Source organism: Seriola dumerili, unplaced genomic scaffold, assembly GCF_002260705.1.
Source record: "Seriola dumerili isolate Sdu_G_001 unplaced genomic scaffold, Sdu_1.0 BDQW01000149.1, whole genome shotgun sequence".
NCBI lineage: Eukaryota > Metazoa > Chordata > Actinopteri > Carangiformes > Carangidae > Seriola > Seriola dumerili.
Genome location: NW_019174404.1, coordinates 3,963,715 through 3,983,331, shown reverse-complemented (window position 1 = coordinate 3,983,331; position 19,617 = coordinate 3,963,715). Strand labels below are relative to the sequence as shown.

The 19,617-nt window shown below is 40.0% G+C and overlaps 1 protein-coding gene and 1 non-coding gene across 2 annotated transcripts; one reads left to right on the top strand and one right to left on the bottom strand.

Moving 5' to 3' along the window:
- The first annotated feature begins 105 nt into the window (after window positions 1–105).
- On the top strand, window positions 106–188 carry trnal-cag. Its single transcript has one exon. It is a non-coding gene; the product is annotated as a tRNA-Leu (tRNA).
- Window positions 189–1,676: 1,488 nt separating this feature from the next.
- On the bottom strand, window positions 1,677–19,061 carry gng2 (G protein subunit gamma 2). The gene is made up of 4 exons (XM_022750678.1): window positions 18,855–19,061; window positions 8,410–8,486; window positions 4,006–4,124; window positions 1,677–2,780 (listed from the first exon to the last, which is right to left on the bottom strand). Exons 3-4 carry the CDS (start codon window positions 4,090–4,092, stop codon window positions 2,652–2,654), a joined length of 216 nt encoding a protein of 71 aa, XP_022606399.1. The 5' UTR covers window positions 4,093–4,124; window positions 8,410–8,486; window positions 18,855–19,061; the 3' UTR covers window positions 1,677–2,651.
- Between the last annotated feature and the right edge of the window lie 556 nt (window positions 19,062–19,617).

Below are 19,617 nucleotides of genomic sequence, written 5' to 3'. Positions count from 1 at the left end.
GTTACTATACGACCATAAAACAGACATTAAACTACAATTTGACAAAATATATGGCAGAATTTAATAGCGAATTTTATAAAATCCGAGGGCACCGTGAAGATACATGTCAGGATGGCCGAGCGGTCTAAGGCGCTGCGTTCAGGTCGCAGTCTCCTCTGGAGGCGTGGGTTCGAATCCCACTTCTGACAATAACTTTTTTTTTTTTTTTTTTCCATACTGACGCTGCCGAAGTCGAAAAGTGGCTGTAGCGGTACATGCGGATCTCTATCGGTACATGTTATATACAGTTTCCCCCACAGCACGCGCCGCTTGAAAGTACTAGGCCACTGTCAGAAAAGGTTTTCGTTTCTCTCCATCGTTCTGTTGTTGGGTTATGTGCAATGCTTTTGAAATGAAAGTAAAGTCATTTTTTTTATTCTCATTCTGATTCTGACCCTGAGCTAACATAGTCTGACATTAGCCTAGCCACCGCAGCCAGTCTGATTAATCCATAACAGAAAACTTCAGCCACCCAACCAAACAACAAACAATATGTGAATTATTTTTGGCATGAAATGCATGAAAAGTGACTAGTGGAAATAGAAAAATTATTTCCGCTCTTCTTTCATATACTGTAGGGTAGTTTAATGTAAAAAATACCATTGTCATATTTTCTAAATCTTTATATTTTGCTCGTCATGTTTATTTTGTTGTTAAGTAGTACATCTTTGTTTGTTCTCACATGGTTATATTTTTAGAGTGAAAATGTATTGATGTAGTGTTCTTGGTTTAGAATTTATTTTTGCTTTATAAGATTATTTGATTAGATTATTTAACAATTTGACCTGTGTGTACTTTATTTAATTTGTAAAAATATAACCACTCAGCTGTAACCATTTACACCTGACTGCAAGCAAAAGATTAAATACTTTCAAATTAACCTGCTGCTTCTCCTGCTTTGTATTGTGTATGTTATCATGATTCTTTATTAATTCTTCCTGAATAAACGTCTTTTCTAAATTATGACACTGAGTCTAATGTCTCAACATTAACAATATTATTATCTGCGCTCTTTTTAGGTAATTCTTTTGACATTTTTGCCTTTATTTTGATGAAATACCTGTAGGGGGCGCATTGTCTCCTGCAGCAGAACAGCCATGCTCACTCTGAAGAGAAAAAACAGTTCTGTACAGTCAGTGATTTAACCTCTCTAACTGCCAGGCTCTCTGCTCCATCCATTTTCACAAACTTCTATTGTGCAACTAAGCACTAATCTAAGCCAGAAAACTTTATTTGAAACTCTAGAGTTGTGAAAGATGCCAAAAACTGGATGTCAGGGTGAATTACAAGGAATCTTATATCTAATTATATTTCCATTTGCAACGATGCAACCATGAAAACATGTGTCCTAAGTTTTTATATTTCTTTTAGCCTGAGCCTCATACAGCTTCACTTAGATATAGAATATTTATGACACTGTCATACATTTACATACAAAATGTTTTTTCCCTAAATTTAAAGAGATTTAATGCAATATCTTAATCCCAAACCAACAATCTTCAGTAGTGAATCATCTAAATAGTATCTCAAGATTGTGAAAGCGCTGCAGCACCTGTGTTTTCCCAGCCTGCAATGCAAAGCTTAAAACCGTCACCAGTGTTATTTATATTTGAGAGATGTTCCTTGTTGAGTCCACATTGAATCATTTTTGTTTTAATATTTTTTTTGGCACTTCCATATGGAGGCTGCCCCTGTTTCATACAATCTTCACACGAAAGGAAAGAGAGATGACCGTTTGTCCATTTCATGCAATAGTTAATGATACAAACACAAACGTTCAGAACTCACAGCACAGCACAGTTTACTTGCTAGTCATTTTATACAAAGAGTAGAAAGAGGGTTTGTATCTGAAGGAGACAAACTGTATCACATTTGCCAGATAGATGTTGATACACAGAGACTGATTTTCAGAAAGGTATTTGTAAAGAGAATCACAGAATTGAATGTTTCAAACATCCCATTAAAAAAGCTCTCAATAACCTGTTGGTGTAAAAAAAAAAAAAAAAAAAAAAAAGTTAACAGAGCAGTTTCAGTAATCACGTACAGGTATAGAAAGATATCTAGGTGATAGGTAAAGTTCAAATAAACATAAAATAAACAACTTAAAAAAAACATTCCAATAATCAGGTGGTGTCTAGTGGAAGGTGTATTTTTGTTTCCTGTCCTACGCAGCTCGATCCACCCACAAACCATTTAACAGAACATTTGGAAGTCCCAAAAGAACCACAAAATATTTTTATTCTCATTTTATCTATTTTTTGTTTTGTACACATCACAACCTGAATACTTGTTAGGTTGACTGGTTGTCCATCACGTCTCTGGGTTATCATCATACTCCTCCTCCTCCTCCTCCTCCTCGTCATCATCATCCCTTTTGTGTCATCTAAAAGCAGAGACCCCTTCAACATGCTGCAACACCCCTCAACAAAGCAATCACAACCCCTTTAATGGTTACATGTTAACTCTGTGGTTTTAATTTTTGCACTCTTTAGGTGCCGTTCGACAAAGGGGGCAATAATCACTGTGCCCTCCTACTAGAAGATTTCTACGTATTTTGAACGTCCGCGTTCAAAGTCCCACACTGAGCAGACTGCTGAAGGGCATTGCCGGGTTTACAGGATGGCACAGAAGAACTTCTTCTCCCTGAACGGGTTCTCTGACGCTGGCACCGGCGATAACAGAGGGTCCTCTTTGGCATGGGCTTCGCAGTATGACATTAAGTCTGCCGCTGCTTTTGACACCTGGATTTAAAAAACACACACATACACACATATATATATATTTATATATATATATACACAGGTCAATATACACTGACATTAACGGACAGTACCTTGGGAAATATATTTATTTGTTTGAGTTTGATGAGAAGATTGATACCACTCTCGTGTCTGTACGGAAAATAAGAAGCTACAACCAGCAGCAGGTTAGCTTAGCTTAGCATAGAGACTAGAAACAGGCGGAAACAGATCCACAAACAAACAAAATAAAAAGTGTTTTTTCGTGAGCTTTAAAGGAGCTGGTAGGTGGATTTTAAAAAAAAACTTTGAGCAGAGTTAGCACCAGGTATTAACAAGTACATAAAGCTGTATTAACAAATCATTTTCATTTTAATCTTGTGTAAAGTAAATCACCAAAGTGACATCAATGATTTCTTGAGTAAGCTCAGACTTCTCAGTAATGTCTTGTTGTAATTTGGGGCCTCAGTGCTGCTTTTAAGGACCATACGTCACGTCATTAACCATGTAATCACATTAAATTACTCAACAAATCAGAAATATGGTCAGTGATTCAGAAATCTGGAACTCAGACTGAGCTCCTTTACTGCAAATAGCGTACTTTTACTTTATTAATACTGACAAACACAAACAAGGTTAGCATTAAAAGGTAAGCATTAAGATATGTAACGTGAGAAATGAACCAAAACAGCTTTTACTTTCTAAATTTGCTCTTTTCAGACGATTTTCAAGCCTCAAACTACTTTCCTTCACATCAGATGTTCTGACTTCTCCTAACAGGGAAAGTACAGATGTTATTAATAACGTTAACAATGGCTCAGTTCCAACAAGTGTCCCAATAAGACACTCCAGTGAGTGAGAATGCACATTACCTTGGTCTTGGGTAACACATATACTGCACTGTTGATGTAATTAATGTTGTAAGAGCGCTTTGCTGCAATCACATGAAAATATCTGCTGTGAAAAATGTAGAAAACTTTTGGCGCTTCCTGCAAGCACCACAACACAAGCAAATATATTTAAAACGAGACATGCTTCCACCTTCATTATGTAATAGTAATATAAGTTTGACAAAGTATTGATCGTTATGGATTACCTGCTGTGTTGGAGTAAAGTTTATACTCTATGCAAATTGATTGTAATCTAAAATTTGCATGGAGGGAAACCAAGGGCTTCCTGGATGGTGCAAGAAAAATAAATTAATAAATAAATGAACGTGTCAACTCACCTTTATCCTGTCAATGTTGGCCTCCATCTTCAGCTGCTCCACCAGCTTCCTGGCTTGTGCAATGCTGGCTGTGTTATTGCTCGCCATGGGCACTATCAGTCAGGTCTCCTGTGCTCTGTCTGCAGAGAGGAGCGAGAGATTTAAACATCCCAAACATTGTAGTTCACCCACAGTGTGTCACTGATGAAGACGAGCACTATAATATAGCAGGCACGCAAAGAGGAGTGCTGGTAAGAGATACCCTGTTTATTATCACATGCCTGTGAACACACACACACAGACCACAGACACAGGCATATTATTTATGGTGTCAGTTGCTAGGCAGCCCATGACAGTGAGGGGGAGGCAGAGAAGGTGGGAGGAGAGTGAGGGGGCAGCGCTTTGTCCAGCACTATATTTACAGTAGATAAACGGATAAGTAACGTTACTGGTTTCAGAGATGAAAACTCATTTTGTACTGATTGTGGTGGTTTCACAAGGGCACACAAGGGCACAGTGTCAGTGCTCTGCCTCATGAGAACGGCGATAAATCAATGGACTGATGTAGTTTGTTTGGTTGTTAGTCAGGTCACCTCTTGGGCGGCAGATGTAAAGAAAGCCCAATGCTTTATCTGACACGTTTGAGAACCAGTAAGTCAACTTCAGAGTATCCATTAAAAAAAATAGCACTGTTTTTTTATTATTATTTTGAAAGAAGGTTTTAACTTTCACTCCAAGTTGAACCATGATTTGTTGTTGGCTCGCAAAATCTTTACCAGCGAACGACTCATTAAGTCCCAGTTTATTCTAAGGATTAGTTTTGATGGAGCCATTGAGGTGGCAGTGAAGGCTCTTGTCAGTTTGGGACAAAAATAGTCCCAATGACAAACTGTACACTAATTCTAACTGGGCTGGCTGATTAATGCTTTCACAATGGACAAAACATAATCACATTATCAAAATAAATAAACACAAATAAACTGTGAACGCTGCTAAAGAAAACATCAGGACCACTTTGGGAAGCAAATTAAATACTGCATCTTCAGGAGAAAGTGTTTGGTAAAGCTGCAAAGTTTGCATGTCAGCTATTTGGTGCTGCGCAAGTAGCAAGCAGTGGGCTTATGTGATTTTTTTTTCTTTCTGCAAACCGCTGCCTGTTGCTGAATTATGCTGATGAGAAATGGCACTGTGAACTGAAACAGCTGCAGGCCTGAAAACCAAAACAAAGAGCTGAAAGATGCTAAAACGCTGCATAAAGCTGAGGGAAACTAGAGAGTCGGATGATATTCTCTCTTGATTGGTCAGTATGAGTAACATATATTTGATTAGAGCAGCTTTAAGGTTCAAACATTTGAAGCTGGCAGTGGTTCTGGTTGGTTTGTCCAAAGTCACAGTTTTAATGATTGTCTGACACTTCACTCCAAAAGCTCCCAAAAGCTTTCAGTTGGGTTGAGATGTGGCGACATACAATTCACTTCATTTTCATATTCATTCAGTGAGGCCTTGTTCCTTGTAGAGAAGCGTCTGCTTTTCCTTACGTTTGTCACCTGACTATTTTGGTACAGTTTTAGTGTCATGTCCTCAGTTGCTCCTCTGCCTTTTATAACCTCTTTGATTAAATGGATCAAGCTGCGGGCGTTCTCAAACAGCATCATCCTTGGTGTGTGATCAATCCTCCCTGCCCCCCCCCCCCCATCCGTCATCCGTCTGTATGCTCTGTGGTACGACTCAGTGTGGGGTTGAGGCTGATCTCAGCGAGGTGCAGGAGCTGAGCATGAATATTGATGCTCCACGGAGGCACACCTGCTCATCAGGCCGGTAAACTGCTGCAGGAATCTCTGCTGTCACACTGACCCGAGCCCGCAATGCATGTTTCATTATAAAGCAGTTATTTGATGTTTTTGTTTTTTTTTAAATTAATCAATTCATTTTTTTAAAAATCTATAAAGGTAAGAAAATCAAAATGACCTAATGTGTTGTCTTCAAATGATTATATGTCTTAAACACAACAACATTCAACATAAGAGAGAAAAGCAGCAAAAGAGCTTCAGGACTTCAGGTTTGAGGTTGTCAGTGTTTACAGTAAAGGATTTGTCCACGTTACACTGAAGTAATGTAGAGTGTTTTTACACAGAGTATGAGGGTAGATAGACTTGTATATTACTCTTTGCCATTTTAAGACAGACGTTTAAGTGAAAATTTACAGTATTTACTTGATTCCCATATTTTTAGAGGCTGAAACATCCTCCGAACTGAGCTGGAATATCTCGAACCGATGTCAGTGCAAAACCAAATGACAATCTGAAGAGGATTTACGAGCTCAACCTGCAGCAGACTGTGCAGTATTAACAGTGCAGTATAAACATCAGGTTTTATAGTCAGTGCAGCTGAGGGATCCTGGCTGTTCTAACTCTGAGGAGTGCTTCACCTTTTACGGTTATAGTGCTTTAATTCAAGCTGAGGTAGTTGTCAAAATATCCATTGTGTTGTTATTGAGATCAGTTCTTGAAGGAATTAAATGTTGGATTCCTCTTCTTATGAATGAAGTAAGGTAACACAGTTTTACAACAAAATCAAGTGGCCAAATGTTACTGAGAAAATTATTTCTCTACTATTTCTTTTGTATTGCTTTCAACAGCAGAGGAAATACTAAAGAAAGAGACCAAAGAAAGGACACACAGATCTTGTTTACACCAACTGTAGGGATTTTTGGATTATTTCCTCACAACAGGCTCCTGGGTTCAGCGTATTGATGTTTGTGGGGTTAAAAAAACAATAATCTGGGTTCCCTGTGTGGAAGCCATATGCCAACTTTCCAGCAGACAGAGCAGACAGTGCATTTTATGTTATGTTTTAGGTTTAAAATTATGTAATTTAAACAACTTTGAGGAGAATTTTGCACAAATATCTTGTGATTCTTGAATGAAAACCTCAGTTTTGTCCCTCACCAAAATAAAAATAGGCCAGAGACTTACTACAAGGGCATGATTGACAACTCTGAGTAGAAATTAGTCGTGTTTCATATTGAGGCCAGAATATTGTTTCAACACTCAGGGGAGATGTCAAAACAGGCCAGCGTATCACCAGACTATTGATAGGGAGAGATGTCACGCTTTAAGGTTTCTGGGATGTCTATGAAAAAGTAGGTCTTTAGTTTTTACAGAAAATAATCAGCCACTGAGACAATAGCCTAGTTTGTGTGAAGCTGACAGGGAAACATGATGGAAATATATAAGTATATATAGGTAAACATCATAAAAGAAAGTGCCCTGCCACCGCTTTTCTGCCAGGAAAAAAAATAAAAATAAAAATAAAAAACGCTATATGGACACACGTCCTTAAGGGTCTTGAATAAGAAGGAGAGAAACACTCATCACATTCGTTACCTATCCTGTCATTGGAGAGATCATCTACTACATAAAATAGTTTATCATGTCAGCTAAAAAAAATCAAAGATTCATAATCAAAATACTAATAATAAAATAAGTTCAAGACACTGCTGAAAGTGAAAGAGTCCACAGCTATGCTAGTGACTTTGCTTTGAGCTAAATGCTAATGTCAGCATACTAACATGCTCACAATGTTGATACTAATACGATGATGTTTAGCAGGTATTATGTTTATCATGCTCACCATCTTAGTTTTGCATGTTAGCACGCTTACATCCCTGGAGACGCTGCCCGTGTGGCTAAAACCCCCTGAAAACTGACATGAAAGTAGGTGCTTTTCAAATTTCTGTTGTGTCTGAATGACAGTGGTACGGGAGGTGATGTGCTGGATTATTTCTTGGCCAGGAGCAGTGCTATTTGTGTTTCAGTTCAATTATATTTTAAAAACAAATACAAACTTGGATGTGCAAAAATATGTTTTAAAAAAGCTAAATGTGTAAAGATAAGCTATTTAGCAGAGCTGTCACTACATCGACGCTCCTGTTTATTGTCGGTGGAGCGTGTGAAAATGCCACCCTGACATTTTCATATGTAGAGAGGGAGGGGTAGGGGTGGCGCATAGCTGGTACCTGGAAGGCAACTAAAAGGGTTTAAATTGAATGATAATCAGTGTACAGTTGCCTGTAGTTTTAGCTTTAGAAGATGGTTTTCCATTTCTTTCAGCACAGAATTTTACTGCAGCTCACCTCTGTTATCATAAAACCTCTTGTACTTCCTTCCTTCCGTCCTATCTCTCAGCTGCTCAAAATACCATCCTGAGATGTTGCACATGGTGTCAACATGCTGATAACTGTGACATCTCAACAGGCGCAGATAAATAATGCATTCAGATGGACACGGCCTTCACTGTGTCAGCTGTTGACAACTTTGCGGAAACTGTCGCCATTAATTCAAAAACTGACCTCTCATGCTGTAATATTATGAAACTGGCTGATATTCGCATGCTGCATTGCCTTTTTCTCTTGTCTTGACTTACCTTGTCTGCTTACTCCTCCGCACTCTGCCCCAGTGTCTGCCTGCAGTTCAGTCAGCAGTTTGTGTCCGCCGCGCTCTCTGCAGACGGAGAGAAAGAGATAAAGAGAGTAGAAGACAGTGACATTTAGAGGCTGATCAGAGGCAGAAGCTCTGTGCACTTTCATTTCTGCATTCCAGATAAATTACACCGAGGCTTATGTGTGTGTGTGCGTGCGTGCGTGTGTGTGTGCATGTGTGTGTGCGTGTAGCCTCTGTCTTCTGATCACTGTGTCAGAATGTCACAATTCGTTCTTAGACTGATGAAGAAACACAACAACAAAGTACAAAAGGAACCAAGGGAGCAAATTAATTAATGGGTTTAACGGAATAGTGCAACATTTTTGGGAAATTAACTTAAAAAAAAAGTTTTATATGAAGATTGATATCACTCTTATGTCTTTACAGTCAACACAAAGACTGGAAGGAGGGAGAAACAGCTACCCTAGCTCTGTCCAAAGGTAACAACAGCATCTCTAAAATCATACAAAAAGCAAAGTAAAAAAACAAGCTGTGTTTTTTGGCCCAGGACAAATGACTTTATTTTTAGTTATTGGTAATAGTTAGAACTAAAAATATTTAATTAGGTCTTAGTTGTGAAATTATAATAGTAGATTTTGGCAGATATGCTTATTTGAGTTTCATGAGAAGATCAATTTCATTCTCATGTCTGTCCACTAAATATGAAGTTACAGCCAGCAGCTGATTAGCTTAGCTTAGCATAAAGACTAGTCTATGTGCTACACTATTTAAGGAAGTCACTGCTCTTGGCCAGGAAATAGTCCGTCACATAACCACCCATGAAACCAAAACTTGCCATATTTACACTTTGTTTTTTGTATGGATTAAACAAATTAGATTATGTGTTGTGTGTGTGAGCGAATGAACACACAAGAGCAGTGTCAATCTTCTCAGCTCTTGGCAAGAAAGTGAATACATGTATTTCCCAAAAAAACTATTGCTTCAAGTTGAGCTTCTGTCCGTGCTGACCTCTTCACCTCTCCTCTTCTTCTTTCTTTCTATTTGCTCCTCCGTCTCTCTTTCTCTGGTCCAACAGATTTGTTCTTAATGCATCTGTGACTCTGCAGCTCGGTTTTCTGCTGCTTCTGATAAATGGGCCAATTACCCTGCATGAGCAGATCTGCAGAGGAAGGGAATTCCACCCATCGTAAATCATGGCAGCACACAACATTAAAGCAACGTTACAGTGAGGCATCCATTAACAAAACCTTGCCAACAGCGGCCAAAGCCCTGCGCCGGAGTATTCTGGAGACACTGAAACTGCTTAGAGTTTAAAAAACAAATAAAAGAGAGAGCAGGAGCTCTTACTGCAGTGCACTGTCACCAGTCCTGATTCACTGGAGCCATTAATCTACACAGTTACACTGTGTTATGCAAGACGTACAATAATTTAATCAGCGCAGTGATTCTTAAAGTATTCGCTGGAGTGCTTCAGTGTGTGGCAAGATTGTCTTGCCGTTTTTCACTAGAAAAGATCTACTATCTACTGTCTTAAATATGATATTTTCTTAATGACTAACTAAAAACAACTAACTACAGTAGAACTTTGCCTGTCTAAAATGGCAAAAAGTTAGATTTAAAAGAAAATAATATCATTTTTTAATCAATCATCTACACAATATTAAATGTTTCCCATTCCAAATGGAAAAGGACAATCTTCTTTTTTCGGTCACATATTTCTGTGTCAGTTCTTTTACATTTTACCAAACCGACACTGTTTCTGGAGTCTTTTATACAGAAAATATGTAAAACTATGTATGACTCAATTACAACGAAACACCATTATTGCTGAGGGCAGGGAAGATGACAAACAGCCACAGTCACGTTACCTGTAACTTGTGAGCAAGTTTTATTTGCTCTGAGTGTGTGCTCAGTCTCACACATCCGGCTCATCTGTCATCAGACTCACATTTACATTAGGGAGTTTCTCAGGAAAAATGTAATTGTCTGTTGAGTGCTGCCGGTTTGGAAGTGGTGGGGATATGAAAGTTAAGGCAAAGATTTTATCATTTGCAGAGTCTGTGCTTCCACTGAATTTGTGTTCAGTTTGTGCTGAATGTTTAAAGAACCATTTCAGCCCCATTTAGTATCTATCCAACATTACAGTTGATAATTTTGCAGACAATGATGCAGTGTTTTTGAAATGTAGATGTACTTTGTCTACCATTGCTGGCATCCATTGGTTTCCATTCATTTCCATACATTATAAAAATCCATTAGTGCACTCATGAAACTTGCTTGAGCTGAGTAATCCATCTCTTTGAACAGCAAGTTTGCATTCATTTTTATCAAAGGCACACTATCATTAGGAGATAATGCAGCGCATTGTTTAAATCAATCTGCATTGATCAAGATGCAATTATAGCGCAAAAATTTTTACTGTGATGGATCACACAACTCAGGCAAGTTCCAAAAGTTTCCTAATGGATGTTATGTTGTACAGAAAATAGTGGAAAACAATGGCTGCCAGCTACATCTAAAAGTCTGAACGTGTAGAGCATGCATTTGAAAATCCATGATTAATCAGGCAAAGATGTTTTTTGAGGTTAAATGTGCATTTACTGGTTTTATGGCCACTTGGGGGCAGTGGAGACAATGTCTTCAAGTTCACGTGGCATACTTGATAGCAAACGGTTGCCTAGGTACACACCGCACAGACACAAAATAACATTATCAATCATTTGGAGAGTTGTTTACAGCCACCTGAGGAATGTTAATCCAATATGCACTCTCCTCATAGCTCTGTTTTTAGTCTCCATCCAACCCCTCAGGAAAATATTTGTCTCTTTAGCTACTAAGTGTTACTTAATGGTCATTGACTAGTTGCTAACTTTGTCTGTATGCCGTTTGATATTGGGCAGGTAGTTAACAGAAATTATTGAACCAAAACAGTAATGCTGTGAGCTGTAAAACCAAAAAAGTGAGCTGAAAGACACTAAGACACTCCACTGAGCTAAGGGGAACTGCAGAGTCAGGTGATTATTTGTGGGATCATCACTACGAGCAACACCTTTCCCATAGAGGTAGTCCTGTGATCCATAAAAACTTATAGCTATTCAAATTAAATCAGCGGTCCTTAGTTCTTTGCCGTTTTCACATTTCACTGTAGAAAAGTGAGGATTTGTATTATGACATTTGAAAAGTCATAAACTGAAGTGTCAGTGTGATATCAAATCCAAGTCCTGACTGCAGCCTTGCATCTTTCACTGTTTTTTCTCTAGTCTTAGATCAGTTTATTGTATGCTGTAAATAGTCAAGAAAGTCGACAGTTCCTAAAAAAGAAAAAGAAGTTGCTCAATTTGATTTTCCTTACGGACTGTTTGTGTCATCATATTTATGTTACAGTAAGATCAGCAGCAAGATCAGGGGATGAGAGAGAGAGAGTTAAAACAAAGAAAGCAAGCACTTTTTTATGTTAATGCTTTGCAATATTGTTCTCTACTTTATGCTGGTGAAAGATCTTGAAGTGAACCGCACTGAGGGGAAAAAAAGAAAGATGCATTATGGGATGTGACTGGTGATCCATTTTTCTCCTGTGTTCCAGCCTTCTGCTTCCCATCCCTCCCTCTGTTGCCAACAGGTGTTCATTGATGGGACTGAAACACCCCCAGCATGGTCCGTCCTGCTGCTAACACCACCGAATCAATCTGACCCCCTCCGCCATCCTTCCCCTGCCATTTGGAGCTGTTTTGAACCCCATCCTCCGGGGTTTTTCGGGGGGTCTGTGTTCGTGACGAGGCCATCCACAGATGTGATTATAGCTGCTGCTCGACTCTGGGTGTCGCTGACTTAAAGGGTGATTAAGCGCCGCAGGAAACATCCTGGTGAGGAAAATATAATTCCTGGCCTGTCGAGAGTGACGATCTCTCACGTACTCCCACACACGCTGACTCTCGGCTCGGCTCTCCCTCCGCCTTTTTCTTTCTGTAGTGCACACCTTATTATCCTGTCTTTTTTTCCTTTACACCATCCAAAGAGAGAAATTAAGGCGGCTTGGCAGGGAGTGTTCTGTCCTCTGTGATGCCCAGGGTGTGAAATCAGAGCGTGGTAATTAAAAATCTGTCCCTGGCTCAGCCATCTGGACCCTGGAGAGCCAGTGATTAACCTGTGAGGGTCTGCAGGGACTGAGAGGAGGCAGGATGGGACCACTGCTCAGAGATAACTGGGGCTAAGTTTTAAGGGCCGCATAAGCCTTGTGTATACGAGAATGGATGTTCAACTGACCATTTGCTAGGCCCGGTCCCCACAAGTTACTGTTGCTGTACTTGTCTATCTTTTCATCCTTACATGATATGATGCAGATTACAATTAATATTTTAATGTGTCCTTGATGTCCGGTAGACATTAGAAGTTTCCCATCTCTAACTGGTGGTTGATTTTGCCGGCTGAAATTACATCAGTTGCTAACACATTTTATCTGCTGTAGTAGCTAGCTAATGTTTCCAGCTGACATGAGATAATGGTAAAAAATGGTAAAATATTGAGGCTAAAGTTAAATGTCTCAAGCAGACAATCAGCATCCTCAACAGCTATTTGATCCATGATTAAGACAGACTATTATTTAACTCTAACATAAACTTGTTGAACTGCTTATCTACCTTACTTATCTGCTAACGTTATCCTAAACTCTCATAGCATCCAGGACCATCTTCACCACAACGAAGACATACTTCAGTAGGTGTGCTAGCCGTGAAGGCTTTTTATGACATAACTTGTGACCCTACAAACATATGTAGTCAGTTGATGATGTGCTTCTTGGCGTTGGAAGTAATGCTTTGTTGCAACTGTAGGTAGTAAGTTAATCAATTAGACAACAACAACAACAACATCTGCAGTTTACATTAGCAGACAAACACAAAGTAAAATTTTTGTTGTGGTGAGAAACTGATTTACAAAAATCCAGCAAGTTGAGAAAAGAAATCCAAACCTCAACTAGCCTGCTGTGTCTAGTTCTGGTTACTAAGCTATGTTTGGACCTGCACTGGTCAACTGCGTCTTAATTATGTTGTTGAAGGCCATTTGAACTGAGAGCCATGACTTTATCTCAGTTCTTCCAATGAATGAAAAAAAATCTGCAGGGTTCAGATAGAACTAGAGGTGAATGAGAAAATGTTTTCTGTAATTCGAGTGAACTGACCCTTTAAATAAGGCTGATGCATGTCATGCTCAAGGAAAAACTGGGATGCGACTTTGTTTATCGCACAAAAAAACCTCCCGGTTCCAGTTGTAACTGTAAAAGCTGACACAGCCCTCTTCTGTGCTGAGTGAGTCGTTACTTTTTTGTGTTTTACTACAAAACACACAAAATTAATCCTGAACCACACTGCGGATTTTCAGAAACACAGAGCCATTTTTTAAAATTATTTCTTAAAAGACAAAATGGCAGGGGAGCATGAGCATGCAAAAGCATTCACACCCGTGCAGACAGTTCAGTCATCAGAGCCCTCACAGTGTGACCGAGTGAGTGTACCATCCTCAGTGTGTCATAGGACAATGAAGTACACTCTGCGATGTCACTGTGAAACAAAAGGCAGAGAAGGGCCCACTCAGCCAAACAAAGATTTACAGTGTCGTAAACTGATAGGAGAGGTTGCGCAGAATGAGAAAAAACAATAAAAGCTGAAAATAGGAATAAAGTTTATCATGAAGATAAAAGAGACTGAGATGTGGCGGTAGTATCTTCTTCCAGAGTGGCTTTTACAGCGACCGCAGCAAGGAGAAGTAATTTAAAACTGACCTCCGGAGTTATTAATGAACACGATCAAGAGGATATTGACTATTGAATGTAATATAGCACAGAGCCCTGCCCTTGAATAGAGGAAAGGACACCGATCTCTGTGCACACAAACACAAAGAGAAAGAGATGGGACACAGAGAGCAGAGCTGTCAGGCCATGATCGTCTGGGGAGATGACGCTGAGTGTGACAGCTGAGCCTCCTTCAACGTCACTATTTCTGAACATACGGGGCTTTGAGCCGGACTAGGCCTAGACCTGGACCTGGCCTCCAGGATCACAACATCTCCAACATCCAGTTTATTCCCACAATAGTGTATCCTAGAGGTCTAATCTTTTCTTCAATTTCATTAATAACACTAAAAACATGTTAAAAGACTAGATGCTAAATTAGATAAGAAAAACAATTATGAAAATAAACTCCACCCTTAACCCCTCATATGTGCACTTTGAAGTATACTTTTCACTGTATTGTAGAGTTGTTAGCTGTGGAACACCGACATAGTTGTATACTTTAAAAGAGCTTGAAACGATATAATAATGTTTATTATTAACAGTACACTAGCAACAGAAGGAGTACAGATAGATTATTTATCACCTTCCTCTTTTTACTTCATCTTGTCTCATTTTAAAATGACTTTTAAATTTGCATCTGTCATTTGAAGTCATGTTATTTTCATATGAAGTTCTAGATGTCTGTCCACAATCAATTGTCTATTTTGTTCTGTCTCTGCCAACTTGTATTAGTGTTAATTTAATGTATCTACTATAACAAATTAATTTCTTTTCAGTAGAGATAGATGTAATTTATGTGTGCAAATAGAGTCCTGAGAAGAAAATCATATTATCACTTTACATTGAGTGTCTACAGCATGATGGTAAGAGTACTGAGAGTCAAGTTTTTTTCAACTATAAAAAGCACCTCAGTGGTTTGGATCCATACGGTATGTGGGAGGGAGGCTTGTGGTTTTGTTTCATTCATGATTTCTTTTAGAAAAAACGAAATCCCTGGCCATTATAAAGCACCTGAAAACTATGTTTCAAATCTTCAGTATTTTCATAAAATGCTACATAAATAAAATAAAATACTAGTGACTAAATAAGAGATGGTGCTGGCAGCTACAACAAAATAAAATCCAGTATTCACACTAATACAATCTATTCATTTCATTTTAAAGGGGCTACTGACAGTTTATATCTGGTTTCACCTCGTGCTGCTGCCTCTCAGTCAGACCACCACCACCCGTGACCATTCGATTAGCCCGGACATCTGTGCCACCCCCAGCATGCACTGCCAATCCTGCCATCTTAAAGGTGGTGGTGTATGAGCATGTATGTATATATGTGTGTGTGTGTGTGTGTGTGTGTGTGTGTGTGTGTGTGTGTGTGTTGAGGGTTAATCTAGGTCTCAGAAGGGGGGAAGTGAGAAGGCAGTGGCCCAGGAAATGATGCATCCCCTGGGAGTCAAGGAGGCAGCAGGGAGGATGCTTATTGCTTCAGGGAGTGCAAATGTGGTCTATTATGTTTATTAAATCAAACGATCAAGGCCCGGCATGTTTCTTCTTTGTTAGATTAAAGCAATGACCAAGTGGTTTTCTTTTCCTCAAACGTTTAAAGACTCGTGCTTAAAACCTTTGATATGTGTGTTATGTAACAGCAGCGTAGTTAGTGGGGTCGAAACAATGAATAACATTGCTGTCACAGGAACACTTAGAGAGCTTTGGAAGCATACAAAAAAAACCACATGTGCTTTTGTGTGTCCAGGGTGGAAAATTAACACCAGCCACCAGCCAAGTAATGCTGGTGAATTTTGGTTTTGACTAAGAGAGTTGTCTTAAATTTCCTGGCCATCTAGGCAAGAAACCAGCCATTGTGTGGAGCTTCTTTTCCACTCTGGAAATCATACTTGGAAGTGGCCGGTGTGGTCGACACATTTAAAAGGTTAACTTCCTGCCTTGTGTCACAAGTGAAAGTTTCAGCATCTTTTGTGTACATGAAGCTCTCTTCCCCGTGCTTTAACTGTGAGGAATCAGCAGGATTTTTGCATTTGAGTAAGGAGGCATAAACATACTTTTCCTCTGGAATCAATCAGCATGCCAAGAATAACACTGCCAGACTCCTGGGCTGTTAACAATATTACAAACATCCGGGCTTGTTTAGATTCTGCTGAGAGTGTGAGTGTGCTCCTTGGAGAGTTTCAGACCATGACTTGCTCTAACTGGCTGAAAAGTAATGAAAGTGTATCTACTTTAGGGAGGATACTGCATGCCATAGATTTCATCTTAACTGTCAGAAACAGATAGAGAGTATTTGTCCGTTGAAAGTCAGTAAGGTCGGCAATTAGACCTACAAAACTTTATTTGATACAAGTAGCAGCTGAACACTTGAACCTAAACTCTTTGCCCTCAAGGACCTGAGACCTTACTTCAGACTCTGTTGGACAAGACTTGAGACTTGACTGGAGACTTGGATGCCATTCAGACTTACTGACAAACTGAACTTAGGCTTGATTTCTGTGAGACTTGACTTATTTCGGACCTGAGTCCCTAAAGAATTGACTCGAAACTTGACAACAAAAATGTTCAAGACTTAACATTTATCTGGAACAGACTTGTGACTTGACTTGTACTGGTTTCCAAAGAAATAAAACAGCTGAGGTAGACCTGAGAGTGGGACCTCAGTCAGACCTTAGTCACAAAAACAAGAGCACCTTGAGACTTCACTTCGATTCAACAGCTGTCAGACTTGACTCCCTAAAGACTTGAAAGTAAAAATATTCAAGTGTCATGTTTTTCCCTCATGGACTTCGGCCATGACTTAAGACTGGGTTGGACTTGGCCCAAAAATACCAACACACCAAAATACAGATCAGATAAATGGCTGATACAGAGATCAGAAGACTGCTGCGAGTTGGTTGGACAAAATTTGGGCTAGCATTTGGTCCTAAAGACCTAAAAACAGCCTGAGTTAGATTTAAGTCACAAAAGTCAGGACTTAAGACTTAAAACTGGCTTCTGTGACACTTCACTTACTTGAGATTTGACTTGATAAAGACTTCAGCCTTGAAGGCAGAATTATTTTACCCTCAAGGATTCTGACTGTACTGAACACTTGATTTGGCATTTCTCCAAAGCTCTACAAACAGCTCTGGCCACTTCTATGTTAACAAACCACAGCACGCTTGAATAAGCTTTAAAACCAAAATCAACACTGTTAGCAGCAAACAGGTGCAGCTATACAAAGGTCAAACCTTCAGTGTTATAACATCCTTCTACCTCACGTTACCTTCCCTCGGAAGCACTCAACATCCGAGAAACAATTCAGTCCGTTTTGAAGTTCATTAAGGCTTCAAGTTCATATTGAGATGACTTCACGTAGAAAGATGCTTTTGTGAAGCCCAGCCTTGTGGAGAACTACTCATACTTTGGCCTGAAAGGAGGAGATTTCTTTGGTTGAAGGGAGTGGAGAGGTCAAAGTGGTCAATAAAGCATAGATGGCTGCTCATTTTTCCAAATTCTCCACCATCACTCTCCCTTTTCTCCCTCTCTGCTTTCTATCTGGAACGCTTAATGCTTTCCATTGTGTTCAAGGTTTTTGATGTTTCTTGAGTAACGGTGGACAGTTCTGTGAACCTCTCTTATAGTCTCAACATCGACGTGTGTGAAAGAATCTGTGGCCTTGGAGCAGCTTGGCTTCAAGGTACAGTATGAGCCGCCTGGACGTAAGCACTTGCGTAATTTTGACTTGCTGCGTGTATTTGTAACAGGCCTGGATGTGTGACACACAACACAAGATTGGACGATTTAATGCGAGTTGTACATGACAATGCCTTCGCATGATGAGCTAAGAGTGGGAAAAAACAGCTCATCTGTGTTCGTTTTCTCGGTTTTCCTGCGAATGCATGCCACTGTCAGCGATGGTATCTGTCTATGAGCAACATAAAAACACCAAACACCTCCCCTCTCCTCCCCCACCTCCTCCTCCTCCTCCTTCTCTCCCAGCCATCTGCCTGATACAACCACTACATGGAGCTTGTGTGTGGTCGACTGCTTTCTCCTCACGGTATGGAGGGCGAGAGGGTTGAGAATGGCTGGAAAAACACACAGGAGGCTTGTGGGATTCCTCCTTCCTTCGCCGTCTCTGTCTTTAGCATCCCATTCTGTATGCCACATCCCCCCCTTTTCATCTGTCTCTTTTTCATTCTCTCTGCTCGTGCAAATATCCCTCTGAAACAGATGCCCTTAATTCCTCTGGCTCCACATTATAAGATCTGCCCAATCCTGAGGGAAGAAGAAGGAGGGAGGAAGAAGAGGAAGGAGCAAGGGAGTCCATTCTCTTATACCCCCTCACATACACACATGTATGAAAGGAGGTGAGAGATGGGGGAAAATAAAGCAGCCGCTCACCTCAGAGCGAGGCGGTTTTTGGAGATTTTAGTGGGAGGAGGGGATTCCATGATGTAAACCAGCCAGCGGCATCAATCTCGCCCCTTGAGCGCTGACAAAATGACAGCGTGGATATGAAAAACCCCCCTCCTCCTCTGGAACACACCCAGTCTTGGATGAAATGAACCCAGATGCCACCAAAACAGAAAAACATAAATAATAGCTTTAAAATAATAATGATATAAAAAATAAAAAAAAAAACAGTCCTACCTTTTTTTGTTTGTGTGTGTGTGCTCTCCTCCCGTGATGCCGAATGCATCCAGTCCTGTGGAGTAGTATCCACGCGATTTCCCCTCTTTCTGTTACACACAAACACACACACAGTCAGTCAGCAAGGCAGGCGAGTACATCCACACTCAGCGCACACTCCTCTCTCTGTATGCCTCTCCCTCTCTCTGCTCCAGCTGAGATCCTCCCTGCCTCCCTCCTTACTGCTGCTCTGAGTCTCCACCCTTTAGCCAAATGCTCAGGCTGCAAGAAACTACCCACCTCCTCCTCCTCCCTCCCTCTTTCTGTCTTCTCTTTTCTGCTATAAGGACACACTCCCTTCGTCTCCCAGAGGTCCACAGGAAAAGCCTTAACTGTCTCTCTAAACACCTACAGTAAACAAATGCATACCAAGACTACCAAGACAGATGACAAGTCTGGACTAGCTGGATTTCCATCTTGATAAATATTCATACTGGTCCCTGCATAGGTTGCAGCTGCTAATTTTCCTCTTTCTTAACTCGAATTTAACTCATGTTTTTCTACTGTAGATGATTTTAGACATTGCATGGGAAATATTCCTTCAACCCTCAACAACAACAACAGCAAAATCCTGCATTGCTCACACAACATATGACAGGGTTGAGGTTTTAGACAACTTGTACATTACAGTGAATCATCAAAGATTAAAACTAAAAAAGAAAGTGTGTCCCGGCAACTACACACCAAAGCTGGAACAACACACAAACAAACAACATGCTGCACC

Coding starts and splice junctions, on each gene's coding strand:
- gng2 (XM_022750678.1), bottom strand. CDS start 4,092: ATGGCGAGCAATAACACAGCCAGCATTGCACAAGCCAGGAAGCTGGTG. Junction 2,781..4,005: donor CCAACATTGACAGGATAAAG/GTGAGTTGACAC, acceptor TTTTAAATCCAG/GTGTCAAAAGCAGCGGCAGA.